Genomic DNA, 25,744 nt, shown 5'->3' on the forward strand with positions numbered 1-25,744 from the left:
AGTGCTGGGATTACAGGCGTGAGCCACTGTGCCCGGCCGATCCTTTTTTTAAATAAAGACATGAGGTTAGATTGAGGTTCGTTGTTTTGTCTATGATATCTAACTGCTCCAGAACCACTCTACTACTGAATTGATATAGCACCTTTTTCAAAAGTCAGTTGGTTGTAGTTGTATGGATCTATTTCTGAGTTCTCAATTCTGTTTTATTGAACTGTCTATCCCCCTGCTAATACCACACTGTCTTGATTTCTGTAACTACGTAAAAAGTTAAAAAATTGGGTAGAATAATTCCTCCCATTTTATTCTTCTATTTTGGACTTGTTTTGTTGAGCTGTATTATAGAAAAAACTATTTGTGACACCTGTTAAAAAATAGTAAGACAGACTTTATTAAGAGGGATTATTACAATAGATATAGAGATTACTGCAATAGGGTTTTGCAGTAATCTCCAGTTTCCATATATTCAGGTTTCCCTCTGAATATAGGGGAAAGTAGAGATTTTACAGCCACAGAGTAGGGTGGAGGGTTGGTAGTGTATGGAAAATTACTAATAGGAGGGAATCTGGCTAAACTGACCTCACAGGATTCTTGCTGAAACCATGCCAGAGTGATCAGATATCACCTGGGGATGGTAGACAATAAGAAAACAAATTAGATATCAATGGTGATTATGATATCTAATTTGTTATTAGATATGAAGATGGAGGATTCTGACTAAATTGCTAGGATTCTTACTAATATTGGGCAATGCACAGACAACACAAAAGCCCAAAAGCCAGGGTTTAGTTGACAAGAGAGTTCAAAGGAGCCTGGCTAGAGTCTGGTTATGGAGAGAATTTTTGTGAGCTGGGTGGGTCTTCCAGAGCTACGTAGAATAAAAATGATGAGCACAGACCTATTTTCCTTCTTCCCAAACTGAATGGGAAAGCATTCAGTCTCTTTCATCTTTTAGTTTTATGTTAGCTGTAGATTTTTTTCTAACTTAAAAGTTAGAAAGTTTAACTCTGTTCCTAATTCCTGAAAGTTTTTTTTTCATTATAAATGGGTGTTGAATTTTTTTCAAATGCTTTTCCTGCATTGATATAATCACGTAATATGCTTATCTTTAGCTTGCTAATGTGGCGGGTTACACGAATTGATTTTTGAATACCAAGACAGCTTTTTATTCCTGGAATAAACATCACTTGTTCGTGGTTTGTAATTATTTTTATATATTGTTGAATTATTTTTGCTATTATTTGGTTGAGAATTTTTTCCATCTAGATTCATGAAGAATACTGATTTCCATTCTTCTTCTGTCTTTAGCTCTGATACCAGAGTAACACTGGCCTCATGAGTTGGAATATCTTTCTATTGGCTTCTTTCTATCCTTTATTCTGGAAGAGACTGGATATAATTCGTGTTAACCTTTAAATGTTTGTTAGAATTCTCTGATCTATCTATCCAGGCCTGATGATTTCTTTTTCAGATGTTTCAAATTATGACTTCAATTCTAGGGCTATTCAACATAACTATTTCATTTTGTAAGAGAGAATTTGTGCTTTTTCAAGAATTAATGCATTTCATCTGTATTGTGAAATTTATATTTGTAGAGTTGTTTGTAGTATTCTCTTTATTCTTTTGATTTTGTCATGGTCTACAGTGGTATCTCCTGTTTCATTCTTGATATTGATGTTTTGTGTCTCCTCTGTAGGCTTGTCAATTTTATTGACATTTATAGAACCAGCTTTTGTTTAATTGGTTTTTCTCTATTTTTCTTTTTACATTTTATTATCTTCTTATCCTTATTATTTACTATTTTTCACTTGCTTTTGGTTTATTTTGCTCTTCTTTTTCTAGAAGTGGGGAGCTTGGTTATTACTTGGTTATTACTTCAAAATTTTTTTCTTTTCTAATGTAAGCCCTTAGTGGTATAAATTTCTCTCTCACCACTGATTTGGCCACATCCCACAAATTTTGATATGTTGTGTTTCACTTTCATTCATTTCAATGTATTTTAAAAATCTGAGACTTTCTCTTTGAACAATGGATTATTTAGCATGTGTTTTCACGTGTTTGGAGATTTTCCTTTTATCTTCGTGTTACTGATTTCTAGTTTAATTCTATTGTGTTCAGAGAACAAACTCTGTATGATTTCAGTTGTTTTAAATTTGCTGAGATTTGTTTTATGGCCCAGGTTACCTCATATCTTGCTAAGTGTCCCATGGACATGAAAAAAAAATGTGTATTCCGCTGCGTTTGCGGTATTACGTAAATGCTGATTAGTTCCTGTTGGTTAACAGTGTTGTGTCCACAGAAGCACTGGAGAAAGATTGTAACCTGAAGTGACAGGCTTTGATTGTGTCCTGGCTTAGTATGATGGGACACACCTCTGCTTGCTGCCTTCTCTCTGGACAACCCTCAGCCCCTCAATCGCTACATCACCTCAACATGGCCGCACACAGGCCAGAGTGTCTACATGGGCGCCGCCATACTGGCGCCCCGCCTAAGCCACTGAAACGGGAGCGTGTTTGGCAAAGCGCCATGTTGACTACTGGCAACCTTCGGCCACGAAGACTGCTGAGCATGCGCACACCCAGGCAGCGCTGTAAGAAGTAGGGAGGCATTGAGAAAAAGGAAGTGGGTCCTGTTCTGGTTCTTGCGACTATAGTCACCGCCCGAAGCAAATGACCACTGTCCTGAGAGAACGTGGGTGAGGGGCAGGTGAATAGAGGGATGGCAGCATCTGTGGACTGAGCAAGAAGAATCTCTGATGTCTGTCGTGAGCCCTCCGGTCAGTGATGGGGACGGACGGTCAATGGATGGAATAGTGGAAGTCGGAGCGATCTCTGATGGTGGATCTGAGGGAGGAGTGAGAGGGCACTGGGGGGTCTCTGGTGGTGGATCTGAGGGCGGAGTGAGGGCGGACTGGGGGTCTCTGGTGGTGGATCTGAGGGCGGAGTGAGGGCGGACTGTGCGGTTGTGGGGGAGGATGACTGTGGGGACTAAGGAGGGATCTGAGGAGTGAATGATGCACATCTTAGTTTCCTCTCTTTTATACGTACCGATCTGTTTACATTTTCGTTTCTGTTTCATTATCATGATGTATTTTGCTAAAGATTTAAAGCATATGTTACATAGAATTGCATATTTCCATTTCCATTTTGTTCTGTTTCATATCCAAGACTAGTAGCTCCTTTACCATTACGGTTATTGTATTTATATATCATTCATTCTTTCTCTCCCTTTTTAAAAAGAATCAAGTGTCTGAAAGGTCTATCTGTTTTACTGGACATTTTGAAATGTCCAATAAACTACTCCCTACTCTTTTAATATTAAATTTTTTCTCTTTTTCTTTTTACGTACTTTCTCTTTTTCCCACTTTTTGATGTAATTTGTTATTCTTTCCCTTATTTTCTTAAGTTTTATGCTGGATACATTTAGGGTAGTAAAGTTTCTTTAACTACATCTTTATCTATAAAATGTATAAATTCATCTTGATGTTTCCCTTTGATCCTTAGTTATTTAGGGGAGTTTCTTCATTCCCAAATTATTAAAGTATGTTTTAGCTGTTTTTTATTTTATTCTATTGTCAGAAAATGCAGAGTATCAAGTCTCAACTTTTAACAGTTTATCAAGATTTTCCTTGAAGCCAAGTTACTCAATGAATTTTGTTCAACAGATATAAGAGAAAAATTATATTTTGTTGTATGGGCCAAAATTCTCTTTAATTAAGTCTTGCCTGTTGGTATTTTTCAAATCTTTATCTTTCCTAATTTTGATCTACTTGTTTAATATTCTGGAACAGATACAATAAAAATCTCTTACTTTAATAGTTCACTTTGCAGTTGTATGTGCTTTTTTGCTAATTTTATTTGTGTGTCTGAGGGACGGGCATACGTACACCTAATGGTTAATGCATTTTTTATCCTTTTTCATGTATTAAATGGTATTATAGGATCCCCTTTTTCAACCAAAAAGAAAAAAGAAAAACACTTTTTAACATCGAATTCCACTTTGATACTTACATTGCCACACCTGTTTTTACTTTTATTGCATTTGGATGATGTGTCTTTGCCCGAGCTTTATTTTATATCCATATTTGTCTCTGTGTCAGATTACCTATTTGTTTACAATAGATATCTTTTGTTTTTTTCAAATCCAACTTGTAGTCTCTGTTGATAGAATTTTACCTCTCAGTTTAGTGTAATAATGATTTATCTGATTTTATGCCTTCCATTTGATGTTTACTATTTAACCGTTTTATTTTCTGCCTTTTCTTTATATAATATTTTCATTGGATTGATTGAATTTCTGCTCATTGTTTCCATTCTGCACCCCATTTTTTCCATTTTTTCCTGAGATTATTAGGAATGTTTTATCGTAGGGTATTATTAATTTTCTCTTTAGTGGCCTCTTTATCACATTGTCACATTGTCCTTTTTAATAATTATATATCTTTTGCAATAATTATTGCTGAACAATATTTCCTATTCAACATTTCTTGATGTGTGATTCAATTTACATTTATTTGGACTACTTCTTTCAGTATTTCTCTCAAAGATAGAGATACTCTGCAAATGCTTTTATTTCTGAAAATGTCTCTCTGGCCCTGACAGAGGAGAGGCCTTTTAGATGCTATTTCCGACATCATTTAGCTTTCACTACTGCAGATAAAGAGTTTTCTTATTTCCTTAACTCTTTCTCTGTAAATAATCTTTTCACAATTAGATTTAGAAGTGTTTTCTATTTGTAAATTTATTCTATACATTCAAGAATTGCGCCAGATTTGTACATTGAGTTCCTATTTGTGTATGTGGAGGAGTTTATAGCCTAGCTGTGTCAGCGGAGGGAGATGTGTTCGTGTGCTAAGGCCCCAGTGCAGGTACAGGTATGCCTGGAATTGGCACTCTTTGGATGACTGATGGAGATGTGCGGTGGGTAGTCATACAGGCATAGAGGTCAGTCATGGGGACGTGGGATTGATTGGTAAAGAGCCAGAACAATTAAGGTAGAGGAATTGAAGACTCTGTGATCAGCAAGTGTAGGATGAGTGATGCAGGGCTCATGGGCAGTAAGGCATGGGAATCAGTGAATCTGAGGTTTCAGTAATGGCTTCTGGGAGTAGTCTCTGGGCACCAATTGGCACTTAGAGCAGATTGAAGAGTGGTAGTGAGGAGTTAGGTACCAGGGTTGATGATAACTTGAAGGGCCTGTGAAATCAGATAGTATAATGATGTAATAGAACAGTATGTCCTTTGGATATTTTATAAAGTATTTAAGCACTCCACAATTATTGGATATCTAAATGTTTCTAATCTTTCTTTTTTATTAACCATGTTATGGTAAAACTTTTGCACTTAAATCTTTGTACAGTATGGGATGGGATGATATTTTAATGTTGTAGCTCCAGAAATAAATTTTTGAGTAAGGCACATGGGCAGTAAATGATGTATGTGTCCATGTGTGACATTGGCACACTTCCTTCTCTCATCTCTACCTCTACCCATCTGTTTTCTCAGATCTCTGCCCCTTTGTCCGAAGAGCCAAAAATGACCAAATCCCTGGTGAGTTCTTATTTGTTCATCTGTTTATTTGTTGCTTTCTTTTACTTTTAGTGGATTTTAGGAGACATCTAACAATCCCTATAGTAAGATGACAAGACTAGATAAATAAAAACTAAGATCAGAGAAAATGAAGATGAGACTGTCAACCCCGAGTCAAGTTTAGAATATATGGTCTTACACAGTTATGAACTTTGAACTGTTAAATTGTCTCTGATCTTCCTGAAAGACATAGCAATAATGGAAATTGGATACATGGTTTATATTAATAAAATTAACAAGTAATTTATTTCATCTGTGGTAAAGATTTCATGGTTCTTGGTGTTTGAGAAATTTTTTGATAGATCTTCAGATAGTTAATGACAGAACAGTCTTCAACAGCAACCCTACTGAAAGTGCACTAACAGGCCAGGTGCAGCGGCTCACACCTGTAATTCCAGCACTTTGGGAGGTCGAGGTGGGTGGATCACCTGAGGTCAGAAGTTCCAGACAAACGTGGCCAACATGGTGAAACCCCGTCTCCACTAAAAATACAAAAAGTAGCCACAGTTGTTCTGTTGCTGTCTTATAGAACAGTGCTTCTGACACTTTACTTGCATTTGCATTTGAATTCAGATTCTGATTTAGTAGCTATGGGATGGGATATGAGAATTTTTATTTCTCACAAATTTCCACAGAACATCAATGCTCCTTGTCCCAGGACCATCTTCTGAAACAAACTTGAGGTTTTATCATGAATGGAAGTTGAATTTTGTTTTATGCTGTTTCTGTACCAGTTGACGTGATAATGTGATTTTACTTGTTGAATCTGTTGGTACGGTAGATTACACTGATTGATTTTTTAATATTGAACCTGCCTTGCATCCATGGAATAAACTCCACTTGGTTGTGGTATATACTTTTTAAATTATTTGTATTTGCTAATATTTTGTTAAGGGTTTTTGTATCATATTTATGAAGGGTATCACTTTTTTTTTCTTTCTCTCTCTCTCTCTTTCTTTTTTTTCTCTTGGTACTATTTCTGGTTTAGGTATCGGGATAACCCTGGCCTCATAAAATCAGTTGGAATGTGTTCCTTTATAATGATTATTCTGCCAGAGATGGTGTATAGTTTGTGTTTTATTTTTCTATACTTTGTCCAGTTTTTGTGTCAGGGAAATCATAGCCTCACACAATAAACTGGGAAGTATTCCCTTCTCTTCTCAGTTTTTTTCTGGAAAAAACTGTGTAGAATTGATGTTAATTATAATTCTTCAAATATTTGGTAGAATTCTCCAGAGAAACTGTCTGGGTCTAGAGATTTCTTTTTTGGAAGTTTTAAGATTACAAACTCAGTTTCTTTAAGAGTTACGGAGCTATTCATATTGTCTACTTAATATTGAGAGGGTTGTGGTAGTTTGTGTGTTTTCAGGAACTGTACCCTTTCATCTAAGTTGTCAAATTTATGTGTGCAGAGTTGTTGGTAGTTGTCTTAGTCAGCTCAGGCTGCCATAACAAAGTACCATAGACTGGGTGGACTAAACAACAAAAATTTACTTTCTCACAGGGAGGCTGGAACTCAAAGATCTTGGTGCGAGCATGGTCAGGTTCTGCTGAGGGCTCTTTTCCTGGCTTGTAAACGAAAACCAGATTCTCACTATGTGCTCACAGGCCATTCCCTAGTGACCGCCTGCCTGCCTGCCTATGGAGAGAGAATCTCTATAAGGCCACCTGTCTTATCAGATTAGGACCCCTACCTCGTTTAACCGTAATTACCTCTTAAAAGCCTTATCTCCAAATACAGTCCAATTAGGAGTTAGAGCCTAAACATATAAATTTTTGGAGGACTGAGAATGTCTTGATTTCCACATTCTCCTGAAGGATATTTTTGCCTGATCCAAAATTCTAAGTTGATAGTTTTTTTTTTTTAAGCACTTGAAAAATGTGCTACTTCCTTCTGACTCCAGAGTTTCTGATGAGATATTAGTTAAAACTGCATGTTCATTTTCTATTGCTGCTGAAATAAATTATCAAAAATGTAGTTGCTTAAAATAACACTTTTTTTTTTTTAACATACAGTTCTATATTTTAGAAGGCTGACATGGGTCTTACTGAACTAAAATCAAGGTGTCAAAAGGGCAGTATTCCTTTCTACAGGCTGTAAGAAAGAATCTGTTTCTATTTTCCATGGCTGTTCTAGCTTCTAGTGGGTGCACACATTTCAGTTTGTGGCCCTTTCCTCCAACTTCAAAGCCATCAACGTTGTATCTCTCTGACCACTCTTTTGTAGTCACATCTTTCTCTGACTCTCTTTTATTGCCTCTGCTTTAACTTTTTTTTTTTTTTTAAGGCGGAGATTTGCTCTTGTTGCCCAGGCTGGAGTGCAGTGGTGCGCTCTTGGCTCACCACAACCTCTGCCTTCTGGGTTCGAGTGATTCTCCTGCCTCAGCCTTCCAAGTAGCTGGGATTACAGGCATATGCCACCACGCCCTGCTAATTTTGTATGTTTTAGTAGAGACAGAATTTCTCTATGTTGGTCAGGCTAGTCTCAAACTCCCGACCTCAGGTGATCTGCCCGCCTCGGCCTCCCAAAGTATTGGAATTACAGGTGTGAGCCACCTTGCCTGGCCCTCCTGATTTAACTTTTAAGCAAATTTGTGATTATATTCAGCCCACCCAGATAATCCAAGATAATTAATCTCCCTATTTTAAGGCAGCTGATGTAGCCATCTAGATTTGATCTGAAACCTGACTTCCCTTTTGCCCCACATATTCACAATTGCTGGGAATTAGGATGTGAACATCCTTGGGGAGCCATCGTTCTTAGTATCACACACTGTCTTTCAAATTGTTTTCTCCTGTGGGTAATGTGTAGTTTCTCTCTGAATGCTTTCAGCATTATTTCTTTGTCTGTAGTTTTCAGAAGTTTGACTATAATTCTTTCTTAGTATGAATTTCTTTGTTTTTTTCCTTTTTGGGATTTGCTCAGCTTCTATCTGTAAGTGTATATCTTTTGGGAAGTTTCAGAAATTTTCATTCATTATTTCTTCAAATACTTGTTTAGCCCCCATTCAGCCCCTATTCCTTTCTCTTCTTTTTCTTTTTCTGGAACTCCAATGACACAAATGTTAGATTTTTTGTTAGTGTCTCACATGTCTCTGAGGGTCTGTTCATTTTTTCTCAGTCTGTTTTCTCTCCATTCTTTAGATTAGATCATTTCTATTTTATTTTCAGGTACTCAGATTATTTCTTCTGTTGTCTCCATTCTTTTGAGCCCATCTATTGAGTTTTTAATATTGGTTATTTTTTAGTTCTAAAATTTTCATTTGATTTCTTCATCTCTTCTCTATTTCTTTGTTGAAATTTTTTTATTGTTTCAAGTGTGTTCATATGCTTATTAAAACATTTTTCTGAGGACTGCTTTAAAATCCTTATGAAATAATTCTGATACATGCATACTTCGGTTTTAGTATCTGTTGATTGGTCATTTCCTGATTCAAGTTGAGGTTTTCTGGTTCTTGGTTATTCAAACGATTTTGTAATGTATGGTGGAAACCTTAGACTCTAGATCTTATTTGAGTCCTCTTTTTTAGCAGGCGTCCTCTGGGCCAGTGTGGGAATCGGGGGACCTTGCTGTACTACCGCCAGGTGGATGTGAATTTGCAGGTTCCATACTTGAACTCTGTTGACAGTCTGTGGGGAGAGAGACATCTCATTACTGCTAGTTGGGGTTGGCAGTTCAGGCTCCCCAGTAGACCTCTGGTGACATCACTTTGTCTGACAGGAGAGGGTACCTTGTTTCTGCTCTTCATGCTGTCTTCTCTGATATTGTTAGGTTGGATGGGGCCTCGTTACCTCTCAGAGGGATGGAGGTCTTGGATTTTCATCTGGCCTCCTCTCACACCATACCTGTGGTGATGGAAAGACTGTCGCTTTACTGCCAGGTAGGAATGGAAGTCCAGCCCTGATGTGGCTCCCACTGGCATGGCAGGAAAGCTACCCATTACCACTGTGCAGAGATGCAAGTCCCAGCTCCCCAGTTGGCTTTTTCTCATACTACCCTATTGTAGTGGAGGGGCATCCCCGGACATCCAGGCAAATACAGGAGCCTAGGCTAACCACTGAGTCTTTGCTGATGACAGATGAATCAAGTCCACAGTTTTTTGTTGTTTTAGTATCTGTGGTATTTGCTTGGAGTAGGTTTTGTCTAAAAGTTTTTTTTCTCTGTTGCCCCTTTCCTGGTCTTTTAGCTAGAGAGAGCACTTTTTTCCAGGTCTTTTTGTATGCACTTGTTGGTGTTCCTGGATTGCAGGTTTTTCGAACACCTGGTCAGGGCTATCTATATGAGGCCGAAAGACACAGAGAGCTCATTACTGTTTAGCTTCCTGGTTCCTGAGGCCCTTAGCCAGGGTGCCTATTTTTCTTTACCTTTCAGAGTCTCTGTATGTTAGTTTGATGGATAATGTCTATGGTTTGCAGATGAACTTAACAGGCTGAGTCGAGACAAGTGCATCTGCTGTATCTTTCCAGGAGTGGAATCCAGTTTATTGATTTTGAACAGAGGACTTCATATATTAAGCATAGTCTTATACGTTTTGTTCAATTATAACTGCCTCTTTGTCCTTTGCATTTGAACTTTTAAAAATAAGTATTTCATTTTCAATGTCATGAACATTTTACCTATAGTTACTTAGTCAAATTGTTCTTTGTGGTTTCTTAGAATAAAACAGTTGTCATCTGCTCTCTTCACCCTCAAATTTCAGCTTCTCAAAGGTAATCACTTTGAACTCAGTTTACTGTCTTTTGCTGTTTACTTTCATATGTCTAAATAACATGTTCGTATTGGTATTTCTAGGCTTTCAGTCTTAAGCAGTTATCTACAGATAACACAATGGAAATAAGGAATTAGCTTTCTTTCAGACACTCAGGCCCTTGACACTCACGTACACATTTCTCATGTACCCTCCTTCTAATATGGGTATTTTATTTATTTATTTATTTAGTAGAGATGGGGTTTTACCATGTTGCCCAGGCTGGTCTTGAACTCCTGGGCTCAAGCGATCCGCCCACCTTAGCCTCCCAAAGTGCTGGAATTGTAGGTGTGAGCCACCGCGCCCAGCCTAATATGGGTATATCATAATTTGGTGTAAATCAGTAGGCTGCATTTTATTATGATGATGATTTTAACAATATTCACAAGTGAGCCATTTACTTTTTATGCAGTGCTTTTTGTTTTACCCGAAATTATAAGTCTCTGGCTTAATTATTTGTTTTGTTTTCCATACATACATATACAATATATATTATACTATCACTAATTCATCTCTAGTCTTCCCATGTATATAAATACCTTCTCAATATATTACAATATGTTAAATAATAACAGTAATATAAACATTAATACAGTGCTTACTATATGCTAGGCACTATAAGCATTCTCTATTAACTAATTCAGTCACAAACCCTATGAGTTATTACTGTGGTTTGGATATTTATCCTCTCCAAATCTCATGCTGAAATTTGATCCCTAGATGGTGGCTTGTGTGTAATCCCAGCTACTCAGGAAGCCAAGATAGGAGGATCACTTGAGGCCAGGAGTTTGAGATCAGCCTAGGTAATATGGCGAGACCCTGTCTCTTACAAAAATAAATAAATAAAAAGAAATTTTAAAAATAAAAGAGGGCTGGGCACAGTGGCTCATGCCTGTAATCCCAGCACTTTGGGAGGCTGAGACAGACAGATCACAAGGTCAGGAGATCGAGACCATCCTGGCTACCATGGTGAAACCCCGTCTCTACTAAAAATACAAAAAAAAAAATTAGCCGGGCATGGTGGTGGGCACCTGTAGTCCCAGCTACTCCGGAGGCTGAGGCAGGAGAATGGGGTGAACCAGGGAGGCGGAGCTTGCAGTGAGCCGAGAGCGCGCCATTGCACTCCAGCCTGGGCAACAGAGCGAGACTCCATCTCAAATAAATAAATAAATAATAAAAGAGAAGTTTGATCCCAGTGTAGGAGGTAGGGCATAATGGGAAGTATTTTGGTCATGGGGACAGATCCCTCATGAATAGATTAATGCTGTCTCTGGGGAGGTGGTGAGTTCTCAATCTTATGAGTTCCATGAGAGTTGGTTGTTGAGAAGAGCCTGCTACCTCCCATTCTCTCTCTTTCTTCCTCTCTTGCCATATGATCTCTGCATACACCGGCTTCTCTTCCCCTTCTGCCATGAATGGAAGCAGCTTGAAGGCCCTCCCCAGATGCAGATGCTGATGCCATGCTTCTTGCACAGCCTGCAGAACCATGAGCCAAATAAACCTCTTTTCTTTATAAATTACCCAGGCTCAGGTAGTCCTTTATAGCAGCGGTAAACAAAGACAGCTATCAATAATAATTATTCTCATTTTACAGAGGAGGAAAACTGTTACACAGAGAAGTAATTTGCCCAAGATCACACAGCTCCTGAATGACGAAGCCAGGAAAATAAGACCCAGGCCGTTGGCTCTAGATTACATGCTATTCATTTCGGCTCTTTAAAGAAACTCCTCTTGGAGTTGTCGACCTGCTCATAGTTACTCTCTATCTGATACTCAGCTACTGGCATGGGCTGTCCCTTCCACATGATACTAGGAATTCTTACGTTTCTCAAATGTTAGATCTCTTGAGTCTCAAGAAGCTGGGTAAGACATAGAAATGGATTGTCCTGTAGAGTCTCCAGAACGAATGCAGCCCAGCAGGACCTACTTTGGACATATGACCTCCAGAACAGTGACAACTTTGTGTTATTTTAAGGCCAAAGAATACAGGTGACCTCTAGAAGCTAGAAAAATCAAGGAAATGGATATTCCCTTAGAACCTCCAGAAGCAATACAGCCCTATTGACACCCAGATACAAGCCCAAGTACAATTATTTAGGCGTCTCTAAGACTACCCTCACTTATGACAGAAACTGCAAGCTCAGGAATCTCCAAGACCACCCTCAGTTTCAATAATTCACGAGAAGGACTGACACAACTCAGGAAAGCCATTATACTCATGCTTATAGTTCATTGCAAAAAGAGGACGTGGATTAAAATCAGCCCAAGAAGAAGTGCTCTGTGCAGTATCATGGAAAGTTTCAGGTTACTGAGTTTCTCATTAGTATTGTATTATTAATTTCAAGGACTCTTTTCTTCAGTTCTGAACGATCTTTCTAATATTAATGGGTGCGATATTTTCTTTTTTTAAAATTTTACAGGCCGGGCGCGGTGGCTCAAGCCTGTAATCCCAGCACTTTGGGAGGCCGAGACGGGCGGATCACGAGGTCAGGAGATCGAGACCATCCTGGCTAACACGGTGAAACCCCGTCTCTACTAAAAATACAAGAAAATTAGCGGGGCGAGGTGGTGGGCGCCTGTAGTCCCAGCTACTTGGGAGGCTGAGGCAGGAGAATGGCGTGAACCCGGGGGGGCGGAGCTTGCAGTGAGCCGAGATCGCGCCACTGCACTCCAGCCTGGGGCACAGAGCAAGACTCCGTCTCAAAAAAAAAAAAAAAATTTTACTTTAAGTTCCAGTATACATGTGCAGAACTTGCAGGTTTGTTACATAGGTATATGCGTGCCATGGTGGTTTGCTGCACCCATCAACCCATCATCTAGGCTTGTTTTTTTTTGTTATTGTTGTTTTGTTTTGTTTTGTTTTGCTTTGTTTTTTGAGATGGAGTTTCGCTCTTGTTGCCCAGGCTGGAGTGCAATGGTGCGATCTCGGTTCACCACAGCCTCCGCCTCCCAGGTTCAAGTGAATCTCCTGCTTCAGCCTCCCGAGTAGCTGGGACTACAGTCATCCGCCACCAGGCCTGGCTAATTTTTTGTGTTTTTTAGTGGAGACGGGGTTTCACCGTGTTAGCCAGGATGGTCTTTGACCTCGTGATCCACCTGCCTCGGCCTCCCAAAGTGATGGGATTACAGGTGTGAGCCACCGTGCCTGGCTAATTTTGTATTTTTAGTAGAGATGGGGTTTCTCCATGTTGGTCAGGCTGGTCTCAAACTCCCGACCTCAGGTGATCCACCAATCTTGGCCTCCCAAAGTGCTGGGATTACAGGTGTGAGCCACCACGCCCGGCCCCCATTATCTAGGTTTTAAGCCTGCTTGCATTAGCTATTTGTCCTAATGCTTTCTCTCCCCTTACCCCCCGACCCCTCGATAGGCCCTGGTGTGGCTTGTTCCCTGCCCTGTGTCTGTGTGTTCTCATTATTCAACTCCCACTTATAATAGAACATTCAGTGTTTGGATTTCTGTTCCTGTGTTAGTTTGCTGAGGATGATGGTTTCCAGCTTCATCCAGGTCCCTGCAAAGCATGTGATCTGATTCCTTTTTATGGCTGCATAGTATTCCATGTTGTATATGTACCACATTTTCTTTATCCAATCTATCATTGATGGGCATTTGGGTTGGTTCCATGTCTTTGCTATTGTAAATAGTGCTGCAATAAACATACGTGTGCATGTGTCTTTTAGTAGAATGATTTATATTCCTTTGGGTATATACCCAGTAATGGGATTGCTGGGTCAACTGGTATTTCTGGTTCTAGATCCTTGAGGAATTGCCACACTGTCTTCCACAATGGTTGAACTAATTTACATTCCCACCAACAGTGTAAAAGCATTCCTATTTCTCCACAGCCTCGCCAGCATCTGTTGTTTCCTGACTTTTTAATAATTGCCATTCTGACTGGCATGAGGTGGTATCTCATTGTGGTTTTGATTTGCATTTCTCTAATGATCAGTGATGTTGAGCTTTTTTCATATAATTGTTGGCCACATAAATGTCTTCTTTTGAGAAATGTCTGTTCATATCCTTCGCCCACTTTTTGATGGGATTGTTTTTTTCTTGTAAATGTGCTTAAGTTCCCTGTAGAATCTGGATATTAGACCTTTGTCAGATGGGTATTTTGAATAGGTAATACATGCATATGATTTAAAAGTAAGAAAATAAGTATATAGTGAAAAATCTCCCTCTTTCTTTTCCTATCAGCCCATGTCATCAATCTGGATAACTAATTTTTTTAGTGTGTATTCAAAGTATCATTATATAGCCAAAAACAAATAGGAAAAGTATTATGTTCCTTCCATAAAAGATGGTATGCTGTATGTATTTCTGTACCATTATAATTTTATTTTCATTTATTTTTAAGCCTTTACTATTGAGAAATATAAAATGCATTATAAATATGCTCTTGTGAACATTTCTTTCAGAAGTTATTTCTATCCAAAGGCAAGGTCTTGCTCTGTCACCCAGGCTGAGTGGAGTGCATTGGTGTGATCCCAGCTCACTACAGCCTCAACTTTCAGGGCTTAAGTGATCCTGCTACCCCTGCCTCCCAAGTAGCTGGGACTATAGATGCGTGCCACTATGCCTGGCTAATTTTTTTTTTTTTTTTTTGTAGAAATGGCATCTTGCTATGTTGCCCAGGCTGGTCTTGAACTCCTGGTCTCAAGCAATCCTCCTGCCTCAGCCTCCTAAAGTGCTAGGATTACAGGACTGAGCCACTGCACCTGGCCCCTCTCCAACTTTAGTATATGATGTTATACAGCTTTGCAAAGTTGTTATGCCAGTTTGTATTCCTACTAGTAGTGTGCAGATATGTTTAATACTTTGTGTCTTTACCAGTACGTGGTGTTTTCAATCTTTACAATTTTAGCCGTCTTGGGGAGTTTGCAGATATCTCATTTTGGATTTAATTAGCATTTCCCTGGTTACTAATGTGATTGAACAGGTTTTCAGAATTTTATTGTCATGTACACTTATTTTAAGAATTGCTTGATTCATTCCCCCCGGCTTTTTTTAAACTAAATTGTCTGTAGTTGGCAATGCTTTTTGTTGTTGTTGTTGTTTTGATTTTTTGTAGAGACAAGGTCTCACTATGTTGCTCAGTCTGGTCTCAAACTCGTGGACTCAAGCAATCCTCCTCCCTTGGCCTCCCAAAGTACTGGGATTACAGGCATGTGCCACCGCACCCAGCCTGTTTTTTAATTTATATTCTTTATACATTTTGTGTACTATCACATTGTCATTCATGTATGGTCCCCTAATATAATGATGAATATACTCTTTCTCTCTCTCTCGTTCTCTCTCTCTGTGTGTGCGTGTGTGTGTATGTGTGATTTCTATCTACATCACAAAAAGCTTATTTGTGTTGTTCAGATATTCTGTATAATCCTTATTTTTTGACTATTGCATATTTGTTTTATGTATGAGATCTCATCTCCTTTGTAACTGGCTTGTCAATTTTCTTGCAGAAATTTTCCTATACGTGCCAAATTTTTGTTGCTCTATCTAATGATTAATGAATGTAATCTGGTTAAAATCTCCCAGAGTAGGGAGGGGGAGTCGGGAAGTCTCCCACTGTGTGTGTAGATTTATCAATTTCTCCATGTAATTTTGTCAGCTTTTGTTTTATGTATTTTAGATTGTCATTCAAAATATGAATTATATTTTCCTGGAGTACTGGTCTTTTTGCTATTACATGGTACTGAAATTTTTGCTTAAAAGCTTAAGAGTCTATAATCGCAACACAGTTTCTGTCTATTTTATTAGAATCGTTTGGCAAAATGCATTTTAGTATAACTGAAATCTAAAAATTACAGGCTTAAACACCTCAGAGTTTATTCTATCAAGCAAAAGAACTCTGAAAGTATTCATTCATGGCCTGGTGTCTTCACAAACTCATACACTGTTTTTTTCTGTTCTGTATGTCATTCTCATTTTGTGATTTTCAACCTCACATTACTTGATGGTTCCCGAGATTGGCTGGGGTGGCATTAACTGAGTCAGCGTTCCAGGCCAGCAGCATGAGGAGGTTGGGGAGGAAAGGGGCACTCACACCTTCTCCTTTAAAAAATGCCTTCTCAGAAGTATCACCTGTATCTTTGTGGCCAAAGCATAGTTTCCTGATTACATTTAAGGTAGGCTGGGAAAAGAGAGTCTTAGTGTACCCAGCTAAGAATTCAGGTTCTGTTATTAGGGAAGAAAGGATGAGTGAATGTTGGAAGACAGCTAGCTATCACTGTCACATCTCCTAAATACAAAAGCCAAAATTTATTTGTCCTTTGCTGTTGGGGGCCGCACCGGGGGTGGTGGAGAATGAAAGAACACACACAAAGACAAAGACACACAGAGAACATGGCGGCCGCACTCAGAGCCTCCGCCTCACTTTATTTATACTCCATAAACCTCACGTCAGCAGAAAGAATGCAATGCAAAACAAACTTTCTTTTCCCACATGTAACCTTCTACTCAGTACCTTGCTTCTATATTCTTACTTATCTACCCGCCTTCTTGGCGCCTACGGGAGTTCATTAAAAGTTCAGTTGGAGATACTGTCCTTGAGCCCTATCTATTCTCAGCATACTGTTTTCAAAGGCCCCTGCACTTTGCTTTTTTCATCCATCTTGGCATTCAGCCCCATCAACTAATCCCCACATACATTCTAAGACGTTACTCTCTCCTGACTCTGTCTGATTTCTCAGTTTTTATTGTGGACACCTCTTCTTCAATACTGGTAATTGTTTCAGATTATTTTCTTTACATTCTCCTTTATCAGGTGTCCTCTCAAGCAGTCTTATTTACTCAGATGATTTTAGTTATTAATTATCTACTGGTGACTTCCAAATCTTTATCTTCACTCTAGGCCTCTGCCTAACTTCCTGCCTAACTTCCTTCCTGTTAATTACAGGGATTAAACATGCCTGCCTACATGTTTAATCCCTGTAATCTCAATATGTGCAAAACGTAAGTGATTTTATCTGGTTCCCTTTCTCCAACCTTTTCCCATTCATCATCTCTACTTCAGTATATGACACCATAATCTCAGAGTATACAAAACGAATAATTGAGAATTTCACTTTAGTCCCTCCTTTTTCTTACTGCATCTATCAATTCTAATTACTATCTATACCAATTTCTTTTTCTATATTCCTGTTAAATAATATTTTCCCCCCAACTTAGGTGTTTTATTCTTTCACATGAAATATTGCCTGGACTTCCACTCTTGCTCATTCAAATGTATTCCCCATGCCATTTCGTGATAGTCTTTTTTTTTATTTTTTATTTTAAGCTCTAGGGTACATGTGCGGGTTTGTTGCACAGGTAAACGTGTGTCATGATGGTTTGCTGCACCTAGCAACCCATCACCTAGGTATTAAGCCCAGCATGCATTAGCTCTTTTCCCTAATGCTCTCCCACCCCCCACCCTTCCCTGATAGGCCCCAGTGAGTGTTGTTCCCCACCCTGTGTCCGTGTGTTCAGCTCCCACTTATAAGTGAGAACATCAAGTGTTTGGTTTTCTGTTCCTGCATTAGTTTGCTGAGGATAATGGCTTCCAGCTCCCTGCATATCCCTGCAAAGGACATGATCTCATTCCTTTTTACGGCTGCAGAGTATTCCATGATGCATATATGCCACATTTTCTTTATCCAGTCTATCATTGATGGGCATTTGGGTTGATTCCATGTCTTTGCTATTGTGAATAGTGCCACAATGAACATATGCATGCATTTATCTTTATAATAGAATGATGTATATTTCTTTGGGTATATAACCAGTAATGGGATTGCTGGGTCAAATTCCACTTCTAAATCTTTGAGGAATCACCACACTGTCTTACACAATGGTTGAACTAATTTACATTCCCACCAACAGTGTAAAAGCGTTCCTATTTCTCCACAACCTCACCAGCATCTTCTTGGCAGTTTTAAACACAAATTTAATCATCTTTTCTCATAAACACCTTTCCTTCACTGCATACAGACCTCTCATTATGCAGACTAATTTGTAGTTCCCTGAATTTATCATGTATTTTCCTGTCTTTATACCTTTGCTCATGCTGCTCCCTTCTAAAAATCACTTTACCCTACTCTGCATGCATTAAACATGTCATCTCCCAAGACTAAGCTTAAGTTTCATCAACTCTACAGAACTTAGTCTTACACTCCATGTAGAATTTTCTTCTATTTGGGGTCATGCTATACTTTGCACATCTCTTATACCCTTTATAATCTCTGAGACAATTGTTGTAAGTTCTTTGATGTCTTGAAGCATATTGTGTAAAGTTGTGAAGATGTTCACAACATAAAGTTCTGAACATCTTGCTTAGTAAATATATGGCAGGTAATTCCTAAGAATTACCTAAGTAATTATGCTTCATAAATGTATGGCAGTTAATTCCTTTTTTATTTTTTTCAGACTTCTTTCTTAACTACCAATGGCAGGTAATTCCTCAGAATTAAGTTTAAGAGAATTTAAACAGAGCCTATTTTATTTTCACTGGATATTGAATTCAATTTTGATAGCTCTTTCCCTTCAGCACTTGAAAAATATGGTGCCACTTCCTTTTGACATCTGTGGTTTTTAATGAGAAATTCACTCTTGTTCAAATTGCCCTTTCCCTACAGGTAACGTGTCATTTCTCTCTGACTGTTTTCAGGTTCTATTCTTGAATTTGGATTTTATAAATCTTACAATGTATCTAGACATGGATTTATTTGAGGTTTTCCTTTTGGAGATTTGGTCAGCTACTTGAATCTATACATTTATGCCTTTTACCAAATTTGGGAGGTTTTCAGCTATTATTTCTTCAAATCTTTTTCCGGTCTCCCATCCTACTTTTTCATTCCTTGTAGGACTGATGAAATGATTGTTGGCTGTTCTGTTATTGTCCCACTGGGTCCCTTAGGCTGAATACAGCCCAAGGGACTTGATGAAACAATCATTTCATCAATTATTTTTTCTATTGTTCAGATACGGATAATTTCTATTTATCTATCTTACAGGTAACTGAGGTAACTGATTGTTTTCTTTGGATCTCCATTCTGCTGTTGAGATCATCCAGTGAGGTTTTTAATTTCATTTATTGTATTTTTTGGTTCTAAAATTTTCATTTTGTTCTTCCTCATACCTTTTATTTCTTTGCTGAGAATTTGTATATTTCTACTTGTTTCAAGACTATTTACAGCTGCTTGTTGTAACACTTTTAGTTAGCTACTTTAAATCCTTGACAAATAATTCCAACATCTGATTCATCTGAGTGTTGCTATCTGTTGATGCTCTTTTCTCATTTGAGTTGAGATTTTCTTGGTTCTTAAGATGATGAATAATTTTGGCTTTATTTAGGACATTCTAAATATCATGTTATGAGATTCTGTTTTCTCTTTAAATCCTCTATTTTAGCAGTTGTCAACACATTTAGGTTTAGAGTACGTGTCTTGGTCTATTTTTATGGGCTGTAGTTCAAATTCAACTTAAGTTTTGAAAGTCTTTGCAGTTCTACTTTGGTCTCCCTCATTTTTGTGCAACCCAGAAGGCAATTTGAAACCTGGACAGTATCCCATACCCTAGTTCAGCCCTGAAAGCTTTTTCTATGTTGATTCTGATTGATTTTATACATGGGCTGCTCATAGGTGTGCCCAGGGCATCATACACATCTTTAAAGAACCCCTTTTTATAACTTTCTCCATAGTCCATCCTCCACTCTCTATTGGAAGGAGAAGGTAGGTATTTCTTTGCTGTCATTCACTTAATTTGGGGTAGGGTTAGCCAATATAGTGTATATAATGCCTGCTGGAGAGGCAAGAGGGGTGCTACCTCTCTTTGAGCTAATGCAGTTGGGATGGTTGAGAGAGCTCCACCCCACCATCTTGGAGTCACATTGTTTGGTGAAGAAGGCAAAGGATGCATCTTTTGTAGTTTTCACCTCGAGTATACTGTTGTGCAGTAAAGAATTAACTTTGCCTAAAGAGAGGTTTGGCTTTTGCACTCAGCTCCTGGGAGGTAACCTCTAAATCTTTAGAATGTCTTGCAGGTCTTGCTTGGGCCATGCAAGATGGTATATAATGACAATGCGATTACAGTGGGAGCTTTGGGCCACACTGAATATTCTATGCCAACATGTGGTTTATAGTGGGGTACCTTGGCCATGCAATATCAGCTCCAAAGGGGCTGGAGACTAAGATCAGCCACAATGGGAGTCATTCATGTCCACATGATCACGTCTCAGTAGAAACTCTGGACATCAAGACTCAAGTGACCTTCCCCAGTTGGCAATACTCCATGCATATTATCATCACACATCATTGCTGGGAGAAGTAAGTGCTGTCCATATGACTCCACTGGGAGAAAACCACTGGAAGCTCACACCTGGAACTCTCTTTGACCCTGTGTTAAGCACATCTTTCCTTGGCTGATTTTGATCTGTATCCTTTCATTGTAAAGCCACTGTATAACACCATAGCCATGAGTATAATGGCTTTTCTAATTTCTGTGAGTTCTTCCAGTGAATTATGGAAACTGAGGGTGGTCTTGGGACCCCTGACTTGGAACTGGTGTCAGAAGTATGGGTGATCCTGGGAAATCCCCCTGCTTGCAGTAGGTGTCAGAAGTGAGGGTGTTCTTGGGTACTTCTGAACTTTGCAGGTATGTGTAGTCAAAAGGGCCCATCCTGTAGTGCTGCCCTATTTCAAATTATTTGACTGGAAAATGTATGCTTTGGGGAGGCCTTTTTTGTCTGTGCTCACTGGTTCTTCCAGGCTGCAAGCTCCTCTAGTGCTCATTTTGCAGTACGTAGGAGCTCCCTCTCTCCCTCTAAGCAGTCCTAGGGAACTCACTACTGTGTTGTTTTTTAAGTCCTTAGGTTCTACTTTGTTTTCTCCACCAGTTAGTCTTCTGATAGATGCTTTGTGTATTTTTCTAGATTTTAGGTAATTAGCAGGAGGAATGGGGTGGAATGCACTCTTTTTTTGTTTTGTTTTGTTTTTTAGAACCAGAAGTTTCAATCCTTGCTTTTAACTTGAATGTTTAAGGCATTTACACTTAATGTAATTACTAATGTACTTGAATTTATATATACTACCTTACTATTAGTTTTTATTTTTTAGTTTTTATTTATTTATTTATTTATTTGAGATGGAGTCTCACTTTGTTGCCCCGGCTGGAGTGCAGTGGTGCAATCTTGGCTCACTGCAAGCTCCGCCTCCCGGGTTCACACCATTCTCCTGCCTCAGCCTCCCGAGCAGTTGGAACTACAGACGCCCACCACCACACCCGGCTAATTTTTTTGTATTTTTAGTAGAGACGGGGTTTCACCGTGTTAGCCAGGATGGTCTCTATCTACTGACCTCGTGATCCACCTGCCTCAGCCTCCCAAAGTGCTGAGATTACAGGCGTGAGCCACCGCGCCCGGCCTTTTTGATTTGAACTACCTATTTTTTCATTGCTTTCTTGACTTTTTATATTACATAATTTTGTACTCTTTAATTTTTTCCTTTGTTTACTTGTTATAATTCTTTTACTATTTATTTGTTACCCTAGATATTAAAACATCCATCTTGAGCTTACTATTTTATCTCCTTAATAATGCTAGGATACTAAAACATTTTAATTCTATTTGCTGCCTCCCACTTTTGCATTATTATTTCCATGAATTTAAATTCTGCATATATTTTAAACCTCCCAGAGAATAGTACTGTTATTGTTTTGCATAGTCAATATTTGCAGTTTTGTAAAGAGGTATTTGAAGAGCTTCTTGAATCCTAAGGATTGATGTTATTCATAGACATTACTTTCTTCAAATATTACTTCTTCCCTGCACTCTCCTCTTTAACTTCTCAGACTCTGATAGGTTATACCTTTTTACTATGTCACAAATATTCCTAATGCTCCTGTGGTTTTTTTCTTTAAAAAAAAATCTCTGCTTCAGTTTGGATATTTTCTATTTACTTCTCTTCCATTTCAGAAATTCTGTATTTTGCTGTTAAACCTGTATAAGAACTTCTTAATTTTAGATATTAGATTTTTCAATTTTTGAATTTCCATTTGATTCTTTATTATAAAAACCAATTCTCTAAAGATAGTCATCTTTTCATCTAATTCCCATTCTCTGTGTGACTGTTTCTATTGAATTTTTTCCTTCTCTGATTTTGGATATGTGGTCCTATCTTTTTGTTTGTTTGTTTGCTTGTTTGTTTTAAACACCGTGTATAAAAAGTTGTAGGCGGGGCTCATACCTGGGAGACTGAAGCAGGCGGATCACTTGAGCTCAAGAGTTCCAGACCAGCCTGGGCAACATGGCAAAACCTATCTCTACAAAAGATAGAGAAATTAGCTGGGCATGGTAGCATAAGCTTGTAGTCCCAGATACTTGCAGGGCTGAGACAGGAGGATTGCTTGAGCCCAGGTCGAGGCTGCAGCGAGCCGTGTTTGTGCCAGTGCACTTCAGCCTGGATGACAGAGCAAGACCCTGTCTAAGAAGAAAAAAAAGAAGAAAAGTTGAACAGGATCTGGATGGTGTTATCTTTCTCCACAGAGGATTCGTCTTTCCTTATGTCAGCAAAAGGAGGGAAGGGAGAACATGTACATCCAGTCAGGGACAGTGTTGAATCAAGGCTGGGTTGAAGCTCTGCTAAGACTCAGTTTACCTCTGGATAACCTTGGCTACTGAGAATTTTCAGCTGAGAGTCCTTTTGTCCTCTAAAGACCCTCCTCCTGATAGATGCCCAACTATTTTCTTAACAGATACTAGACTTTTGCTTTGCTCTTCAAAGGCTGTTTGCTTACAGTTTTAGTCTTCTGCCCTATATACCCTAGAATTCAGTAAATATCCTGAGGGGAAAATGGCCATGTGTTTGAGTTATGTTAGTTTCTGTGTTAACCAGCTGCAGCCTTCCACTGCATTCTCCAGTAGACAGGACAAAACGAGAATCCAGCTTTTGTCCACACCCAGAATTGGTAAATGCTCCCACTGTCCAAGTGACTGAATAAGTCAGCTTCAATCTTCAGTATTCTCTCCTCTCCAGTCTTAGCCCCTGTATTTCTTGTTACCTCAGCAGCTTTCCAGTGCTTTGAAACAGATGATTTCAAGTATTGCATCTGGCATTTACAGTTCATTCTTGAAAGAAGCACTGGACTGCCAAGCTACTGCATCCCATCTGGAAATGGCAGTGCCAAAAAAGAGCCCTCCCCTTCATACACCACACAGTTTACCATTTAAAGTGTACCATGTATTGATTTTTAGTATATTCACTCAGTTGTACAACCATCATTATAATCAATTTTAGACATTTTCTTTATCATCCTGATGGGTGTGAGGTAGTATTTGTAGTTTTAATTTGCATTTCCCTACTGATTAATGATGTTGAGCATCTTTTCATATGCTTGTTGACTATGTGTATATCTTCCTTGTAGAAATGTCTATTTAAGCTTTTTACCCATTTTTAAAATTATGTTGTTTATTGTCGTTGAGTTGTAGAGGTTCTTTATAGTATATTGTATATCACATACACTATGGAATACTTTGCAGCCATAAAAAAGGATGAGTTCATGTCCTTTGTAGGGACATAGATGAAGCTTGAAACCATCATTTTCAGCAAACTGTCACAGGGACAAAAAACCAAACACCGCATGTTCTCACTCATAGGTGGGAATTGAACAATGAGATCACTTGGACACAGGAAGGGGAACATCACAGACCGGGGCCATTTGTGGGGTGGGGGAAGTGGGGAGGGATAGCATTAGAAGATATACCTAATGTAAATGATGAGTTAATGGGTGCAGCACACCAACGTGGCACATGTATACATGTGTAACAAACCTGCATGTTGTGCATATGTACCCTAGAACTTAAAGTATAATTTAAAAAAAATAGTAAAACTAAGCTAAATGTAGAATAAAAGATATTCTAGACCTGCTCTAAAAATAAAAAAATAAAAAATAAGGTCCTGTCTTGTTTCCATTCTGTAATCTTGATCCTTCACATTGAAAGGGTTTTTTTTGTTTTTTTTTTTTTCACAGGAATCAGTGTCATTCAAGGACGTAACTGTAGACTTCAGTAGGGATGAGTGGCAACAATTAGACCTTGCTCAGAAAAGCCTGTACAGAGAAGTGATGCTGGAAAACTATTTCAACTTGATCTCAGTGGGTAAGCACAGCTCTGCTGGGTACACAGTAGACAGCACCTAATTGAGTATATATTTTTTTCTCAGTAGAATTGCTGAAGTCTGTGTTTTCTGAGGTATGTGGGACTTCTAAAGACTGCAGGACATCTAAAGTGTGTAATAGTTTTGTCCTTATTTTGTCCCATGTTCTTAATAATCTCTTTTGGGTCGTGTGAATATTCCTCTGTTCCCAGTGAACTTTTTTGGAAAACAAATGGAATGCTTCATTGTATGGCCTCTGAAACCAAGTCCTCTATCATCTCCTGTTAACAGGATGTCAAGTTCCCAAACCAGAAGTCATCTTCAGCTTGGAACAAGAAGAGCCATGTATGTTGGATGGTGAGATCTCCGGTCAGAGCCATCCAGGTGAGAAGGGAACCAAGAGCATGGCAGACAGTATGACTCAGCTGTATTTGTACTGGGAGAGGCTGTGCACAACTTTGCACAACTTTGCTGTGTCATAATATGACTTTTAGAACTGCTTGGATAGAGCAGTTATTAGACAAGGACCCTTGGATATCTAAATGCTAACCCCACTTAAGATCCCTTCTCATATCAATGCCTTCTTCTTTGCTTGGCTTTTTAGGAGGGAATGTGCTACAATTACTGGTTATTTGGATCATGTCACACCCTACTTTCTAGGGTCCTGCTTTCTTGCTTTTTTCTCTCTTTCCCTAGAAAAGTTTTATTCTTTCTACCTCCATCAGGGTCTTAGATCATTTCCTTATGCATTCAAATACTTATAGATCTACCTTCTTAAAAAATTACTGTGCATTACAACTTCAGTTCCTGCTGTTTCTTCTCATTTTGTCTCTTTCCCCTAAGTACCTCAGAATTGTCATCTAGAGATGGGCTTATCTGAAGTCCCCCCATGCCTCTTCTCTAACTGTTGATTTTGAGGGTACCATTGACATTTTATTCCTACTTGGCTAGTGCAACACAACACCGACCTGATCTTTCTAATTTATTTATTTTCATATCTTACAAAAAGTTTTTTTAATCTCATGTACAGGTATATCCTGTACAGAAGATTGAGTTAATAATTATAGCCTTAGTTTTTAGTCAATATCATCATCAGTGTGTTTAAGGCTCTCCTCTTATTTTATTTATTCTTTTTAATCCTCAGTCTCCATACTCATTTTTATCCTTCCAAGAGGCAACTGTTCTAATATATTTGACATGTTTTGCCATTTATCCTTAAATTTGTGGGATATTTGTAAAATCTGAGTTGTTAGCATTGTTAATTTGTAGAAATGGTAGGTACTA

At 38.6% G+C, this 25,744-nt stretch overlaps 1 protein-coding gene across 5 annotated transcripts in view; it reads left to right on the forward strand.

Moving 5' to 3' along the window:
* The window catches only part of ZNF484 (zinc finger protein 484), a 36,704-nt gene continuing 10,960 nt past the window's right edge, over window positions 1-25,744 (forward strand). Inside the window, exons 1-4 of one of the 5 annotated variants that reach the window (XM_017954651.3) lie at window positions 2-2,773; window positions 5,502-5,546; window positions 24,336-24,462; window positions 24,752-24,844. In XM_017954651.3, coding sequence (XP_017810140.1) covers window positions 2,753-2,773; window positions 5,502-5,546; window positions 24,336-24,462; window positions 24,752-24,844 — 286 coding nt within the window. In that variant the 5' untranslated portion in view covers window positions 2-2,752. Of the gene's footprint in view, window positions 2,774-5,501; window positions 5,547-24,335; window positions 24,463-24,751; window positions 24,845-25,744 lie in introns of those variants that run through there. The other 4 variants (XM_009199169.4, XM_017954652.3, XM_003918873.5 and 1 more) reach the window with 4 other exon arrangements.

Source organism: Papio anubis, unplaced genomic scaffold (assembly GCF_008728515.1).
Source record: "Papio anubis isolate 15944 unplaced genomic scaffold, Panubis1.0 scaffold119, whole genome shotgun sequence".
NCBI lineage: Eukaryota > Metazoa > Chordata > Mammalia > Primates > Cercopithecidae > Papio > Papio anubis.